This window comes from Lycorma delicatula, chromosome 4 (assembly GCF_047948215.1).
Source record: "Lycorma delicatula isolate Av1 chromosome 4, ASM4794821v1, whole genome shotgun sequence".
In the NCBI taxonomy this organism is placed as follows: Eukaryota; Metazoa; Arthropoda; class Insecta; order Hemiptera; family Fulgoridae; genus Lycorma; species Lycorma delicatula.
The window spans coordinates 147,174,036-147,192,456 of NC_134458.1; the positions used below are offsets into that span (position 1 = coordinate 147,174,036).

Consider the following 18,421-nt stretch of genomic DNA (forward strand, 5'->3'; position numbering starts at 1 on the left):
AATTAATTTAGTTATAAATAAGATAAGTTATAAGTTATAAGTAACTATGGGGCAGGCAATATTCTCAAATACAAATTTTATCGGAGTTTATTCTAAAAAGCATTATTTTTGATATTTTATTCAACATTACAGTCGGAAACCTATATGTAATAATATTAAATAACAATTTTTAACCTATAATCATAAAAAAATAAAAAATAAACAGGCACATTATTTAAATAAATTAAGTTATTAAAGAAAAATCTTATTATAAAGTAATACTTATCAAAATTTCCTAGGTTTTACTTAACAGGGAAAAATTAAATAACCATTCATAATGTGACAAACCTGCAGATTCAAAATATGAGTGCAAACAAATGTTAACTAGAGTAATAAAAATGTATTTATAAGATAAGCTATATGTTAACATTTGTAGAATTAAGACAGCCAAAGTATCTTGGTAATGGTAGGAAATAATACTTAAAAGTTAAACCTGCAAAGAAAAAGAAAACCATGATACATAAAGCAAAACTGTGATATGTTAAAGGTTTAGAAAAAACACACATTAACATAAACTCAAGTAATAATAAGAAAGTGTATCACATCAATAAACTAATCAATATAAATTATATTATAACTAAAAATACCTCTATTCTTTTAACAGCCTCTTCTATAGCTTTATCCATAGTTGCTAATTCATCTTCAATCAAATCACCGATCTGTTCAGTGGTAACTCTCACATTTAAACTTCCACCCATAGCTGCCAACTCATGAATCTTTTCTCTAAATATTGTACTATCTCTTGCATCTTTTGTCTTGCAGCTCTTTATAACTGATATACAATGATTACCTGCTGTTTTACAATGTTCAGCCATTCCTAAAATAAAATACATATTTACTGATAATTAATTAAAGATAGGTATATTTATTACCGGTCAATAACTGATCAGTTATAATATCAATACGCATCCTTTATTTTTATTTTCACAAATAAAAAATAATATAATAATATACAGCATTAAAAAAAAACTTAACTGTTTCAGATAGAGAATATGTATATCAACTTATTTATATAAAGCAAAACCTAACTAACTCATTCATAATATATGTAACAGTGATACTGAATAAATAAAATTTTAAAATAATTAAATGAGTAATTGCAGAGACCAGTTTTACTCAGTTTTCCTTGACCTTTAATAAAGGATGTCAATATTTACAATTTTAATTTTTTCAATTTTATAAACATACTAGAATTCTGTAGATTAAAACAAATCATTAAATTCAATAAAACTGATTCAACTTGTTGGTCTTTTAATAAAGAATAAAAATTTAGAAATTAAAAAAGCCTTCTTTGGTTGATGAGTAAAATCTTAAAGAGGTAAATTTTTAGAGTAAGGAAGGAGAAGAAGAAAATGGGATAACACAAAAATACAATCACTAATTACTACAGGGAATGAGTTTGTTAAGAAACAAGACGACAAAGTATTATAAAATGAATACTACCAACAACTAACACCTTCCTGATTTCATCATTACTTACAATAACACAGTCATGAAGTAAAAAAAAAAACCAAGGCTTTCAGAATTCGCAGTTCAGCAGCACTACAGCTTGCTGATTCTAAGCCTACAGTCTTCTTGCAAATGATGTACAATGTAGATATTATTATTACTACTACTACTTCTAATAATACATGAGTACATCCAGATCTACAGATTACAGTGCAATTACATAAGATTGGTGGGGGGGTTCAGTAGGTCAGATTAAAGAATCAGGGACATTTTGAAAAATTATGTTAATAGCAGTGAAATTCTCAACCCAAAAAAATTGTGTAATAGCTATTTTAACCACTACATCAGTCTCTGTATTGTTGTTGAGGTGTGTTTCAAAGAAGCACACCTCAACAACCTCAACCTGAAATATAAAAAGGTTTTCAGACAAAATTACTGAAAACAGGCCATTTTTAATTGATGTCATTTTTACAGATAAAGCTACTTTTCACCTTAATGGATGAGCTTATAGACATGATTTACAAATGTAGGGATCTGAAAATCAAATGTAATTTTTGAGAAAGCAAGTGACAAACCTAAGATTAAGGTTTGGTGCAGTTACGTGAAAAATTGTGCAATTGGCCCTATTTTCTTTGCTAAAAAGGCTATTGATGGAAAATTTGTATCATAATATGTTAAATTGGTATTCAACAAGATGAACTTGAAAAGATACTACAAATTTATTTCCACACTCGACTTTAATCCATTCGTTAACCAGGCATCGAATGAAACATTCGCAGACAGACAGGCTGAGAAGGGGCCCTCTACTTCTGACCTCTAAGAAGTCCACACCTAATCCCCAGTAGGGATACATTAAAAGTATTGTTTACTCACAAAAATTACTTGACTTGAATCACCTAAAGGAAAGAATTACAACTATAAAAGAAGATATTATTTATGGACAAAAACTGGATATCGGTGGACATTTGCCAAGTGACAAAGGGGCGCATACTGAAATTTATTGATAATGTAACAAAACTTTGAGATTGAGAATTTGACAAATAAAAAAATATAACAGAGTAAGTGTTTTTGTTAGTTCATGCCTTAAACCCTCTCATTCTTTAATGATGATCCTGTATAATAATATTATCCTTTCCAATAATTATAATTAAAAATTAATAAAAGAAAAGAACACATACTTTCACCATACTCTATATCAGATGCAGTGTTCGATGTAGCTTTACCACAAAATATAAACATAGAAGTTTGATGTGCAAACTCTGTTATAAGTTGAAATTTCAATTTTGTTTCTAATGAAACAGCTATCTCTTCTAATGCTTCAACTAATCCAGTCAGGTAATCTAAAACAAAAGAGCCAAACTATATTTAAATTCTGGAATGGGTAATTTTAATCATTAATGGAAAGTACTTCGTTACATTTTTGCAAAATTAAAATAAAAAAATTTTATTTTAACTCTCATAATTTTTTCTTTTCCTTTGTAAAACAAACTCTTCAAAGTACTACAAAAGAAAAAAATTGTTCAAATGTATAAATACACATGTATATGTTTATTATTATATATTGTTTATAGACAGACATACTCAAATGAATTCAGCGACTGAATAGAGTGCATTAATAAATTAAACAGATTTAATTTTTAACAAGTTCAAAAAAAAAGAAATAAAATACTTTTTAACCGTGTATGACAGCTGGTCATTTAATACATTGTATTATATTTTACTGCTGCAGATTTTCAAAAGCAAATGAAAAATTTAAAGCTTTATAAAAATTTGCTGATAATATAGCAGAAAAACCAATGAAAGTTTGAAATTTTGACTGAAAGAGTTTGAATGAAATTTCAGAATAAATATTATCAAACAGTCCACATATCTTATGATAATAACTTTTCATTATTAATTGTTTAAAGAGTGTTATTTTTTATATATAAAAAAAAATACAACAAAAAAACAATATTTTGGACATACATAATATTTGTTAACTTAATTGTAACATTTTGATCGCCATCTTGTTTTTGCTAAATTAGATTCAATTTTATTTTTATTTTATCAAATGACGGTCATGACAATATAAAATTTGGCAAAAAAATTTTTTAGATTGCTGGTGATAACTGTGCACCAATAAATCTATTGGTTTTTAAAATATTGTGGTTGGGGAAAAAGTTTCTTCATATTCTTCAGGTAGGTAGGTGGCTTTAGGATCAGATTAACTCTTCTCTGGTAATATTAACCAAATCTGGTAACACTTGCATGCTTTTGAAAGGTGACATATATAAGAGTATTTTTAGAATAGTTGTGATTACATTAGTTTATTTATTTAAAAGTTATTGAATATTAATGAAAATACAGAATTTGAAATTTTATTATGAAAAAGGGTGGAACGTGACTCAGGCTGCTAAAAATCAGTGATGTTTATGGACATAATGTGGTATCAGTTAGCGTGGCACAAAGCTGGTTCAAGTCTGTTTTCAATCTGTAAATTTTGATGTCAATGATTGACCTCTCTCTGGTTAGCTAATAACTTAAAATGTTAATGAAATATGAAAAATATTGAGCAAGACCTGCACCTTAGCGGTCAAGATATCAATAATGAACTAAAAATTTAACAGAACAGTATTAGCCTGTTTGAAGAAAGCTGGATAGATAAAACTCTTTGGGTACCAAACGATTTAACATGAAAAAATTTAATCTATAAAATTTCCATCCGTGAATTGTTGCTAAAGCAGAACAAAATCAAATCACTTTTGAAATGGCCCATTACAGGTGTTGAAAAATGGATCACGTATAACAATAATGTATGGAAAAGATTGCAGTCAAAGTAATGTGTTTCACAAACAGTGGTGGCAAAGCCAGGATTGATGCCAAGAAAAGTGATGCTGTGAATGATGGGATCAGAAAGTTCACTATGAACAGCTGCTGTCTGGTTAAATGAGTGATTCTAACTTCCACTGTCAACAATTTTAAAGTTATGCCAAGCAATCAAAAGAAAGCAACCAGAACTGATCAATAGGAAAAGTATCATCCTCTATCAACATAACATCAGATCCCACAGATCTTTGGTGACCTGTCGAAAATTGAAAGAATTTGACTGTAATGTTTTGCTGCATCCACTTAATTTAAAATAAATATTTCTTGGTTAAATTTCCAAAATTGTGTTTTTCTTCATTTTTACTTATATTAAATAAGTAAAAGTGAAGTTTATAACAATAAGACTTATCAGAGATTTAATAAACTTAGCAAAATGACTGAATAACCAAGATGCCTCAATAGAATAAAATAATTTATGACTCAGTTATAGCATACCTGTCATATATTAAATTCCATATTGGTTGTAGGTGACTAAATGATACAAACTAATCCTCAAAAGGAGATAACAACCTTTCTTGAAAAATACATTAATATTTTTGCAAGGCTCTATTGTGGAGAGGTTACACAATTCAGCTTTTCATCCAAATATTCTTGGCTTATAATCCTGGTCAGGCATGCCATTTTGTATACAGTAAAAAATCTCATTTGATACTCCTTAAGTACAATCTGTAAATCTGGGTAATTGTAACTAGGATATATCTATAGATCAAGTTTTTCATGAAAGAAGCAGTCTCCCATTATTATCATATTTCTCCAACCAGTTTTCCAGCTACTGTCGAGTCTAGGTGTGTGTGTAAGCAAATGCAATTACTACTACTGTCTTGCCAGGCCTAACATAGCTGCAGATATAATGCAATGTGAATGTAAATGTAATGGTAAAAATTCACTCTAGAACAGACTCCTAAAACTTGGTGTACATGGTGTACCGAGGTATCTTCGAAAGTATAACCTCTTATGCGGCCCCCGTTTGGGCACATAGGTCGGATATGAATAAAGCACTTCTTCAAAATTTAACGAGTGCCCAGCGCAGAGACTTAATTGTATTCACTGGTGTTTTTAAAACAACCTCCTACAAGGCTACCACTGTATTGGGAAAGGCTCTCCCAATCCATTTAGTGGTGAAGGTTCGGGAGCCATGCGAAGATTGTGAAGAGGCTAGGAGGCAGAGGTATTTGGGATGTGGTTTTGACCCGGAGTGAAACAGCGATCACAATGTACCAGATATAAATTTCATTCAGCTACCCATCTCCCGCCTGTGGAAGAGGCTGCAGAGCCTCACGATGGAAGCATGGCAGCTGGAATGCGACACCATGACCAAGGGAAGAGCCTTGTATAAGTTTATACAGGATTTATGAGGACTGTATGCCTCGAGCTCATTTTTAAGGGCAACGGGTACCCCAGTGCTCACCACGCGCTAACTTGAACCAATATCTGTTTCGGATCTGCCTTGCAGCTAATGAGCTGTGTGTCTGTAGGAAGGTCCAGTCAAATGAACACCTGATGTTTGACTGCCCTGGTCTGGGAGAGGCCAGAGACTGGGCCACCCTGGAACTTCAAGATCAAGGGGAAAATTGGCCATTCATAAGCAGTGAGTCAATGTGGCAAGAGCCACATTTTTAGACAGTTCCTAGCTGCAGCTGCTTTGTTCAACCGGCATCCGTAATTTACTTAAGGGAAATACTCTTACCACATTACCACGTAAAACTAACCCTGAGTATGGCTGACCGCCAGCCAATTATTATGGCTCCAAGCGCTATAAAATGGTAGACAGGTTCTTGCTGGCATTCTGGCATTCAGCGACCTAGGCGTGGCAGCGAATTGTTGCCTAGAGGAAATAAATTTTATTATGGATGTCATATATATTTTTAGTAGTTGAAGGGGTGCGCCTACCCATTTTAGTAAATATATGACGAGTGGTTGGGACATGTAAGCCGGTGGTGTATGGCACCACGCTTAGTCTGCTCACGCTGTTAGGTAAGATCTACGAGCTATTTAGGATACTGGTTGTTAAACTGTTTCGAGGCTCAGTAGCCGTTTGTCGCACAGACATTTGGTCTTATGCTTTAGGGCAACTGAATGGGTCTTTCCTGAGACTTGTGGAAAACCTTCGTTTTCCTATATGATACAGTCTTAAGATAATATTAAAAATATTATTTGTACAGCATTTAAGTGGTGTACTTATTGACAAAACAATTTTAATTACTTGTATGTAACCTTCATCAGTGGTGTATCATTAAAAAGGTTTTAACAAAGGAATTTCCATTATATAATTAATTTCGGTTGATCAGTCACAAAAAGTATAATTTTTTTGTTAATTTCATTACTTACCTACATATAAATAAGCTGACAAAAATTTTGAAAATTTATATTATGGTGTTCAAAATGAATACCCAGGGGTCTTAAACCTTTTATCACCCTTAGGTCAATATTTCTAATTTGTAATGGTCTAGGAAAAGTCATATCTCAACATACACTACCTTACAAGTACTCTACAGAAAATTTTCTTAATTTTTTTATAGCATTTTTTATGTTATCATATTTCAATCCTTTCTCTTGTAATAGTTTATTAATTACCAGTTGTACTATTACTTAAAAATTAAGATTTTTAAAAGTTTTATTTGAGAAAAACTGAGGTACACCCATTTGGTTTAAGAAATTCTTTAACTGTTACGCATTCACTAAATTCAGTTCTGTGCATTTACTACTGTATTTTATTTTTTACAAATCAACATGTAATGGATGAAATTAAATACAATTTATATCAAAGAATTTATTTTTAATTACATCCCATTTATTTTATAAATAAACAAGTATTCAATAAAATACATTTTAAAAAATCTTTTTTTTTGAGCAGCAGGCCACAAAAACACATTTGTGGCAGGCTGCAGGTTTAAGAGTCGTGTTATATCATTTTCAATTCTTTATTAAAGATGATTACTGAGGGAATGAGAAGGGAATAACTACAAAGGAAGGGCTGTAGAATATCATAAGATAGATCATGGATGATACATATTGATCAAATTAGAACAAACTATAGAGAACAGCTCAAGAGAAATGGCTAATTGATACGAACAGAGACCAATGAAAATTTATTTCAAAATTTTCATTTAGGGAACCACACTGTGACCCCTGTTTTTAGTTAACTCATTTCACAACAAAAACACCAAAAAAAATTTACAATAAATGTCTACAAAATCTAATGATTTTGTGATCATTAGTGGCAACAGTTTTTGGTTTCCCAGTCTGAGAACGATTTCTTACAGTACTGGCTTCTTCAAATTGTTGTACTTTCTTGGTAACAGTTAATTTACTAACTGGTTTCTGTTTTTAAATCGACTATTAAATCACATACCTCTTGTAAAGGTCATACTACTCTTATCATCCTACCCATACATCATCAAAAGTTATTCTTTCGGTTTCACTTAGAGGATGCATTATTATTTGATAAAACTAAATGAATAAACAAAGGTAATAAAATTTGTGAACAATGATTTGAACCATTACTATTTGATTTTCCAATGTTATTAACTCAGTGACAATCAAATACTTTTCTTGAGTGTTGAATGAAGTAAGAAAACAAATTAAGAATTTAATAACTTGCATTGTTGTAATGTAATACAAATTCCATTGTAAAGTAACAGCTAATTTAATACTCTATACATTTTTTAAATTTCAAAACTTTTTAATCTTTTCTACAATTTACTATAAGTAATTTAGGACTGAAAATATTTAACTAAATTTTAAAATTGTGTTACTGTGACTATGTATTATCAGTTTATCTAGTCATTTTAATCTGTAGCAGTATTGAAAATAATTAACGAATCTCTATCACCCTACCTTTAGTTAATTATTATGAATTATTATTATTTATTACTATGAAGGCTGTTATTATTAGAATTTAGACCATGAAATCCAATATTAGTTGTTTAAAAGTTTGTTTATAGATTTAATTCTGAAAGTAATACAAAATACAAAAGTTACTACAGGGCATTTTTATCTCCTTTTTTTACTACTGCAATTTTTCCGTTTTTGCAAATTTGATTGCTTATAACTCTAAAATAAAAACATTTATAGAAAAAGTTTGTGTCATAATTTTTTTTTAACAACAATTAACAAAATCATACCTTCCTATTTAAAAAAAAAAAAGTCTGATTTAATACGCCAGATCCAAGATGGCAGACAAAGACTTTTAAACATACTCTAAAGTAATAAAATTTGTATCAGTCAATCCGCACATTTTTCTGTTTAGGCATTCTTTTCTAATGAAATGTTTTTTTCTACCCCTACTATCCCATTCACACAAAAAATAGTACTTGTGTAACCAAGCTGCAGACCAAGAATAAATGCAATTACCTTCAATCACTACAAATATTCTATTCATACACTGCATATTGAAGCTTTTCCAATATAAATTTAAAGTTTTCATATGTTTCTTTCATAAGCAGAGTGAGCCACAGGTACTGATGGAAATTTATTGCCATTATGCAGAAACACAACTTTTAAAGTAACTTTAGAGGAATCAACAAAGAAGTGCCATTATGTTGGGTTAAATCCATTACAAACTGTCTCCATAAGAAAAGAAATGTCATTACAAGACACGAAGCCATTTTCTTCAGAAAAATAGTCTTTAAATTCAGAATGACGATTACGCATCTTTGTGTTCTTTTGGAGAAGATTCCATCCTTTTAGACAGGAAGCAAGCATTTCAGACTGTTTTTGGATAACTTTAAATCCTAATATGAGATCATTAAGATTTTCTTGAGTCAATAAATGAGGCTCAGATGATCTTTGTTCAACAGTTGTATCACTAGAATCTGTCTCTTTTTCTTCTTTATTTCCATCAGACTCTGAGCTCTCTTCATCTAATGTCACATGTTCTAGAGGTTTTGATATGGGCAATTCTTCGTAGTGTGGAACTGATCTCATTGCAGATTGCAAATTAGAGTACACTACTGTACTTTTTTATTTTGACATAATCCCTTTAATGTTTGCTAAGCAGAAATAACAGAAGAGTGATATTTGGGTTCCCTCTAAATCATAGGGATAGCAAATGGTATGTGGAGTGTCCCGTTTTTCCATGCAACAAAAAGCCTAGCCTTTTTCCTAGAAACAACAGATATGTGAAGCCCAGGTCCTTGTTTGGTCCCTGAATTTACACCCAAAATAAAGTTCATAACACTTTTTTACTAATGGAATAAGGTTTTGCCTTTGGAACTTGAGCATCACTTAACCACATACACAACAAAAATTATTAGGATGATTTAAACAAACTCTAGACATTTTGTAACAAATGACTAATTAAAAGAAATGAAGTTGAAAATATGTAATATACAATAATTCATACACACAAAGCACTCACAATGACATGTTTACTGGTTCACTACTATCTAACAACCAGCATCGTTCTGAATGTGTACTACACTAGGTCATGTATGTACACATCTGATGTTGCACAACAGTAACAATGCTATCCTTTGAGTTAGCTCATTGGTTCCATCATATTTACAATGCTCTAGGAACTTTTACTTGACAATGGACAAATGGACGAAACGTTTAAAAAATATTTTAACAAAATTAAAATAACAAAAAAACTGTGGGTGATGGAGAAATTCCATATACATATTTGAAAACAGGATAAAAAACTGCATTAAGTACACCTATTGGTACTCGTGAGACAAAAATCATTATTATTCAGGTAATATTTATATTCATGAAAATTTAATAATAGTTGGAGATTGGAATGCAAGCATTGGAAAAGGCAAGGAAGGAAATATAGTGGGTGAATACGGGCTGGGCAAAAGTTTTGCACGAAGTATAATTTAGTAATTGCCAACACCCAATTTAAAAATCATAATAGAAGAATATACACTTGGAAAAAGCCAGGCGATACTGGAAGGTATCAGATAGATTATATCATGGTTAAGCAAAGATTTAGAAATCAACTCGTTGACTGCAAAACTTACCCTGGAGCAGACATTGATAGCGACCATAATTTGGTGATAATGAAATGTAGATTGGGGCTTAAAAACCTGAAGAAAAGGTGTCAGATGAATCGGTGGAATTTAGAGAAGCTTGCGGAAGAGGAGGTAAAGAAGATTTTTGAGGAGGACATCGCTAGAGGTCTGAGTAAAAAAGATAAGATAGAAAATGTAGAAGAAGAATGGGAGAATGTTAAAAAGGAAATTCTTAAATCAGCAGAAGCGAACTTAGGCGGAATAAAGAGAACTGGTAGAAAACCTTGGGTTTCAGACGATATATTGCAGCTGATGGATGAACGTAGAAAATATAAGAATGCTAGTGATGAAGAAAGTAAAAGGAACTATCGGCAATTAAGAAATGCTATAAACAGGAAGTGCAAACTGGCGAAAGAAGAGTGGATTAAAGAAAAGTGTTCAGAAGTGGAAAGAGAAATGAACATTGGTAAAATAGACGGAGCATACAGGAAAGTTAAGGAAAATTTTGGGGTACATAAATTAAAATCTAATAATGTGTTAAACAAAGATGGTACACCTATATATAATACGAAAGGTAAAGTCGATAGATGGGTGGAATATATTGAAGAGTTATACGGAGGAAATGAATTAGAAAATGGTTTTATAGAGGAAGAAGAGGAAGTTGAGGAGGATGAAATGGGAGAAACAATACTGAGATCTGAATTTAAGAGAGCATTAAAAGATTTAAATGGCAGAAAGGCTCCTGGAATAGACGGAATACCTGTAGAATTACTGCGCAGTGCAGGGGAGGAGGCGATTGATAGATTATACAAACTGGTGTGTAATATTTATGAAAAAGGGGAATTTCCGTCAGACTTCAAAAAAAGTGTTATAGTAATGATACCAAAGAAATCAGGGGCAGATAAATGTGAAGAATACAGAACAATTAGTTTAACTAGTCATGCATCAAAAATCTTAACTAGAATTCTATACAGAAGAATTGAGAGGAGAGTGGAGGAAGTGTTAGGAGAAGACCAATTTGGTTTCAGGAAAAGTATAGGGACACGGGAAGCAATTTTAGGCCTCAGATTAATAGTAGAAGGAAGATTAAAGAAAAACAAACCAACATACTTGGCGTTTATAGACCTAGAAAAGGCATTCGATAACGTAGACTGGAATAAAATGTTCAGCATTTTAAAAAAATTAGGGTTCAAATACAGAGATAGAAGAACAATTGCTAACATGTACAGGAACCAAACAGCAACAGTAGCAATTGAAGAACATAAGAAAGAAGCCATAATAAGAAAGGGAGTCCGACAAGGATGTTCTCTATCTCCGTTACTTTTTAATCTTTACATGGAACTAGCAGTTAATGATGTTAAAGAACAATTTAGATTCGGAGTAACAGTACAAGGTGAAAAGATAAAGATGCTACGATTTGCTGATGATATAGTAATTCTAGCCGAGAATAAAAAGGATTTAGAAGAAACAATGAACGGCATAGATGAAGTCCTACGCAAGAACTATTGCATGAAAATAAACAAGAACAAAACAAAAGTAATGAAATGTAGTAGAAATAACAAAGATGGACCACTGAATGTGAAAATAGGAGGAGAAAAGATTATGGAGGTAGAAGAATTTTGTTATTTGGGAAGTAGAATTACTAAAGATGGACGAAGCAGGAGCGATATAAAATGCCGAATAGCACAAGCTAAACGAGCCTTCAGTAAGAAATATAAGCTGTTTACATCAAAAATTAATTTAAATGTCAGGAAAAGATTTTTGAAAGTGTATGTTTGGAGTGTCGCTTTATATGGAAGTGAAACTTGGACAATCGGAGTATCTGAGAAGAAAAGGTTAGAAGCTTTTGAAATGTGGTGCTATAGGAGAATGTTAAAAATCAGATGGGTGGATAAAGTGACAAATGAGGAGGTATTGCGGCAAATAGATGAAGAAAGAACCATCTGGAAAAATATAGTTAAAAGAAGAGACAGACTTATAGGCCACATACTAAGGCATCCTGGAATAGTCGCTTTAATTTTGGAAGGACAGGTAGAAGGGAAAAATTGTGTAGGCAAGCCACGTTTGGAATATGTAAAACAAATTGTTAGGGATGTAGGATATAGAGGGTATACTGAAATGAAACGACTAGCACTAGATAGGGAATCTTGGAGAGCTGCATCAAACCAGTCAAGTGACTGAAGACAAAAAAAAAAAAAATTTATATTCAGGCATCTGTGCAACTAGCGGTGTTCCTAGCAGCAGGCTCAGAGGAATAAGAGAGCAAATGTACCTGTGCAGGTGCATGACACCGAGGAGTTATATATCATAATAAAGGCATGTCATACACCCGACAGGGTACACGCAAAAAAAAGTAAAAAACAACGTATGATTGGAGTTTTATTTCTTTGAAATTATGCTTATTTCATGTATATGTCATCAAATATAAAATAAAAAATTAAAAAGAAAATTTCCGAATTTTGGTAAATATACGTGTAAATAACTACGGCAAATAAAAATCGATGTTTTTTTGTACTAATTAAAAAATCGATGTACTAATTAAAACACTAAAAAAATTATATTTAAAAAAATATATAAAAATTATCCTCCTCTATGAATCATGAGACCTTGCCGTTGGTGAGGGGGCTTGAGTGCTCAGGGATACAGAGTAGCTGGACCGAAGGTGCAACCATATCGAAGAGGTATCTGTTGAGAGCCAGACTAAGGAATGATTCCTGAAAGAGGGCAGCAGCTCTTTCAGTAGTTGTTAGGGGCGTGAGTCAGGACGACTTAAACGGCCGTATCAACATCACTCAGTCCTCTGAGTACTGCGCAGCTGAAAGCAATGGAAAACTACAGCTGTTTTTTTTTTTCCAAGAAAATGTGGCTCTGCATTTTCAAAAGCAATAATGGAGACGCCTTCCTTGGTAAAATATTCCGGAGGTAAAATAGTCCCCCGTTCGGATCTCCGGGTGGGGACTACTAAGGAAGGGGTCACCAGAAAAGTAAAAAATAACATTCTACGAGTCGGAGCGTGGAATGTTAGAAGCTTAAAAAAGGTTGGTAGGCTAGAGAATTTAAAAAGGGAAATGGATAGGGTAAACGTGGATATAGTAGGAATTAGTGAGGTTCGGTGGGAAGAGGAAGGCGACTTTTGGTCGGGTGACTTTAGAGTAATTAACTCAGCGTCAAATAATGGGCAGGCAGGAGTAGGTTTCGTGATGAACAAGAAAATAGGGAGGAGAGTGGAGTATTTCAAGACGCATAGCGATAAGAGTCATTGTAATAAGGATAAATTCAAAACCTAAACCGACAACGATTGTTAACGTCTATATGCCTACAAGCGCCCATGATGATGATGAGGTAGAATGTGTATACGAAGAGATTGATGAAGCAATTAAACACGTAAAAGGAGATGAAAATTTAATAATAGTTGGAGATTGGAATGCAAGCATTGGAAAAGGCAAGGAAGGAAATATAGTGGGTGAATACGGGCTGGGCAAAAGGAATGAAAGAGGGGACCGACTTATAGAGTTTTGCACGAAGTATAATTTAGTAATTGCCAACACCCAATTTAAAAATCATAATAGAAGAATATACACTTGGAAAAAGCCAGGCAATACTGCAAGGTATCAGATAGATTATATCATGGTTAAGCAAAGATTTAGAAATCAACTCGTGGACTGCAAAACTTACCCTGGAGCAGACATTGATAGCGATCATAATTTGGTGATAATGAAATGTAGATTGGGGTTTAAAAACCTGAAGAAAAGGTGTCAGATGAAGCGGTGGAATTTAGAGAAGCTTGAGGAAGAGGAGGTAAAGAAGATTTTTGAGGAGGACATCGCTAGAGGTCTGAGTAAAAAAGATAAGATAGAAAATGTAGAAGAAGAATGGGAGAATGTTAAAAAGGAAATTCTTAAATCAGCAGAAGCGAACTTAGGCGGAATAAAGAGAACTGGTAGAAAACCTTGGGTTTCAGACGATATATTGCAGCTGATGGATGAACGTAGAAAATATAAGAATGCTAGTGATGAAGAAAGTAAAAGGAACTATCGGCAATTAAGAAATGCTATAAACAGGAAGTGCAAACTGGCGAAAGAAGAGTGGATTAAAGAAAAGTGTTCAGAAGTGGAAAGAGAAATGAACATTGGTAAAATAGACGGAGCATACAGGAAAGTTAAGGAAAATTTTGGGGTACATAAATTAAAATCTAATAATGTGTTAAACAAAGATGGTACACCTATATATAATACGAAAGGTAAAGTCGATAGATGGGTGGAATATATTGAAGAGTTATACGGAGGAAATGAATTAGAAAATGGTTTTATAGAGGAAGAAGAGGAAGTTGAGGAGGATGAAATGGGAGAAACAATACTGAGATCTGAATTTAAGAGAGCATTAAAAGATTTAAATGGCAGAAAGGCTCCTGGAATAGACGGAATACCTGTAGAATTACTGCGCAGTGCAGGGGAGGAGGCGATTGATAGATTATACAAACTGGTGTGTAATATTTATGAAAAAGGGGAATTTCCGTCAGACTTCAAAAAAAGTGTTATAGTAATGAAACCAAAGAAATCAGGGGCAGATAAATGTGAAGAATACAGAACAATTAGTTTAACTAGTCATGCATCAAAAATCTTAACTAGAATTCTATACAGAAGAATTGAGAGGAGAGTGGAGGAAGTGTTAGGAGAAGACCAATTTGGTTTCAGGAAAAGTATAGGGACACGGGAAGCAATTTTAGGCCTCAGATTAATAGTAGAAGGAAGATTAAAGAAAAACAAACCAACATACTTGGCGTTTATAGACCTAGAAAAGGCATTCGATAACGTAGACTGGAATAAAATGTTCAGCATTTTAAAAAAATTAGGGTTCAAATACAGAGATAGAAGAACAATTGCTAACATGTACAGGAACCAAACAGCAACAGTAGCAATTGAAGAACATAAGAAAGAAGCCATAATAAGAAAGGGAGTCCGACAAGGATGTTCTCTATCTCCGTTACTTTTTAATCTTTACATGGAACTAGCAGTTAATGATGTTAAAGAACAATTTAGATTCGGAGTAACAGTACAAGGTGAAAAGATAAAGATGCTACGATTTGCTGATGATATAGTAATTCTAGCCGAGAATAAAAAGGATTTAGAAGAAACAATGAACGGCATAGATGAAGTCCTACGCAAGAACTATTGCATGAAAATAAACAAGAACAAAACAAAAGTAATGAAATGTAGTAGAAATAACAAAGATGGACCACTGAATGTGAAAATAGGAGGAGAAAAGATTATGGAGGTAGAAGAATTTTGTTATTTGGGAAGTAGAATTACTAAAGATGGACGAAGCAGGAGCGATATAAAATGCCGAATAGCACAAGCTAAACGAGCCTTCAGTAAGAAATATAAGCTGTTTACATCAAAAATTAATTTAAATGTCAGGAAAAGATTTTTGAAAGTGTATGTTTGGAGTGTCGCTTTATATGGAAGTGAAACTTGGACAATCGGAGTATCTGAGAAGAAAAGGTTAGAAGCTTTTGAAATGTGGTGCTATAGGAGAATGTTAAAAATCAGATGGGTGGATAAAGTGACAAATGAGGAGGTATTGCGGCAAATAGATGAAGAAAGAACCATCTGGAAAAATATAGTTAAAAGAAGAGACAGACTTATAGGCCACATACTAAGGCATCCTGGAATAGTCGCTTTAATTTTGGAAGGACAGGTAGAAGGGAAAAATTGTGTAGGCAGGCCACGTTTGGAATATGTAAAACAAATTGTTAGGGATGTAGGATGTAGAGGGTATACTGAAATGAAACGACTAGCACTAGATAGGGAATCTTGGAGAGCTGCATCAAACCAGTCAAATGACTGAAGACAAGAAAAAAAATAATAAAAATTAGGCTAAGATCACATGTTTTGCCAAAATCCAAGGTAGAAAGAAACAATAAGATTTAGTTTTTTTGGGAGGTGATTGTTTAGCATATCTTACCATGAGTTGCTCATTCAGAAAGCTAGTCAAATTTTAATCGTAGCATTTAAAAAAGCTGTATTTTAGGTAAAATATCAAGTAAGCTTGGCCTAATTTTTATTTGGTTTTATCATTTTTAAATTTAAAATAATGAAAACATACAGTAAGTCTTGAATTGGCTTTTATAAATAATATTCACTAATATTTTATTTTAAATTATTACAAAATAGTTATTTGAGCTAAGCATATGCTTTCTTTTATTGGAATTTTTTTAAATTAAAATTATGTAATATCAATCTTGTTTTAATAGTTGTTTTTACTTGTTACTAATTACTACTATTACTATTTTTACTACTATTACTATTTACTAAATTACTAATTTTTTTATTCAAAAAAATTATTAAATTATTTTTAAGTATATTCCTGTCAAGTCATACAACTTATGGAAAAATTTTCACTCTACATCAATCAACGTAATACATCAAATATTCTAAATGAAATACATAAATCAGAAAAAACAAATTATGATCTTCAAGAAAAATACAATTATTTAGAATCATTTTATTTTTCCCTTTAAAGAAAAAAACTACCTTATTTTTTATGGAGACAAAATTATCAATGTATATTTTAAAACAATCTTCAAAATTTTAATCTTACCAGAAGTACATGTTGCAGATGATAATGCAGGATTGTCAACTTCTTCAATGGCATGTTTAACTATTCTTTCTGCTTCATCACAGCATTGTTCTGTAAGAAAATAGAAATAGAAATGTATAAAAAAAATTGTGTAGATATGCCAGAAAGAAATAAAATTAACGAGTCCCAAGCAGAGATGCATCATTTATAACTAGATGGTTTCACAAAATCTAGATACTTAAGGGAACAACTTCATTCAGATTGAAGGGAAGTAAGTTCATAGATTAAATCCCAACAACTGACCATGTTTAATGAACTAGTTCTTATAGACTGCTGAACTTAAAAAACTTCAGTGCAGTTTTCCAGTCTATTATAAGTCTATTATGTCAGTAGAAAATTAAAAAATTAATAAAGTAGAATGAAAAACTGCAACCAAATAGTTTGTATTTATAATGTTAATGAGCTTGAGGAATTAAAACTACAAAAATGTGTCGCTGAATTAATAACATACCAAAGGCTTCATCATATAATTGTTTAAAATTATTCAATTGTTCTTCTGTAGTCTTTAGTCTTGATTCAATTTCTTCTTTCTGAACAAGAAGGTCTTGTAATTCACTTTCTACATGAGCTTTTTCTTTTTCAACCCATTCAACCTTTGATGCTAATGCCTAAAAAAAAAAAAATTAAAAAGGGATTATGATTTACTATCTGCTCCTTAAATTAACAAAAACATAAAACATATATCATTTACCTACAAAAATCTAATATTACAAACTAAACTAACTTTATTTACAGTCCACAGATTTAATTAACCCATACTGTGTACACTATGCACAGTTTCTTAGCAGAAGTGACAACTGATTTGTTGCTTTACAATACCTCTCAAGTCATTTTTACAGCTATAATGCATTACATTTTTACAGAATTTGATTACCAGATACACTAGTCAGCAGAATTGCTTTCTGCAAGACTATTGACGCTCACTATAAAGCCCTATGGAGAACAGAGGAGAAGTATCACTTGTACAGTTGTACATCTGCACTTGAGTTGAATTGGAAACATATATAATTTTTTTCAGAAAAATAAAATGCTAAAATAGTGGTTTTAATAGATTTATTAAGAAGTTCAATTATCATTTATAAATACAGTGATATATGAAAATGTTATTTAAAAAATAAATATTATGAAAAATGAAATTTGTTCATAATATTTTTTTTTTTCCATTTATTTTATGAAAAATGAAAATTTTTCATTATAAAAATTTATTATGCAAATGTATATTTCGCATGAGTAAAAAAGTTAATGAAGGGAATGGAAATGATTAGTAGGAATTCTACTACTCATTTTTCTTACTAATCCTCATTTCTTGCTATCAGGTCACCTACAACCCTTTTGATTATGAACTTAACATACATATGTTTCTTTAATTAATATAACATAATATTTTCATCCATCACCTCTTAATATAACATTTATCAAAACCACTGTTTTAGAATTTTATTTTTCTAAAAAAAAAAAAAACAAAATGAAAATAA

At 31.8% G+C, this 18,421-nt stretch overlaps 1 protein-coding gene across 3 annotated transcripts in view; it reads right to left on the reverse strand.

Annotated features, from left to right (window-relative positions):
• Positions 1-18,421, reverse strand: part of LOC142323935 (huntingtin-interacting protein 1-like) — a 127,991-nt gene that overhangs the window by 14,371 nt on the left and 95,199 nt on the right. For all 3 annotated transcript variants that reach the window (XM_075364318.1, XM_075364320.1, XM_075364319.1), the window contains 4 exons: positions 17,398-17,554; positions 16,908-16,997; positions 2,667-2,828; positions 627-856 (listed from right to left, as the gene is read on the reverse strand). In XM_075364318.1, coding sequence (XP_075220433.1) covers positions 627-856; positions 2,667-2,828; positions 16,908-16,997; positions 17,398-17,554 — 639 coding nt within the window. The remainder of the gene's footprint in view (positions 1-626; positions 857-2,666; positions 2,829-16,907; positions 16,998-17,397; positions 17,555-18,421) is intronic.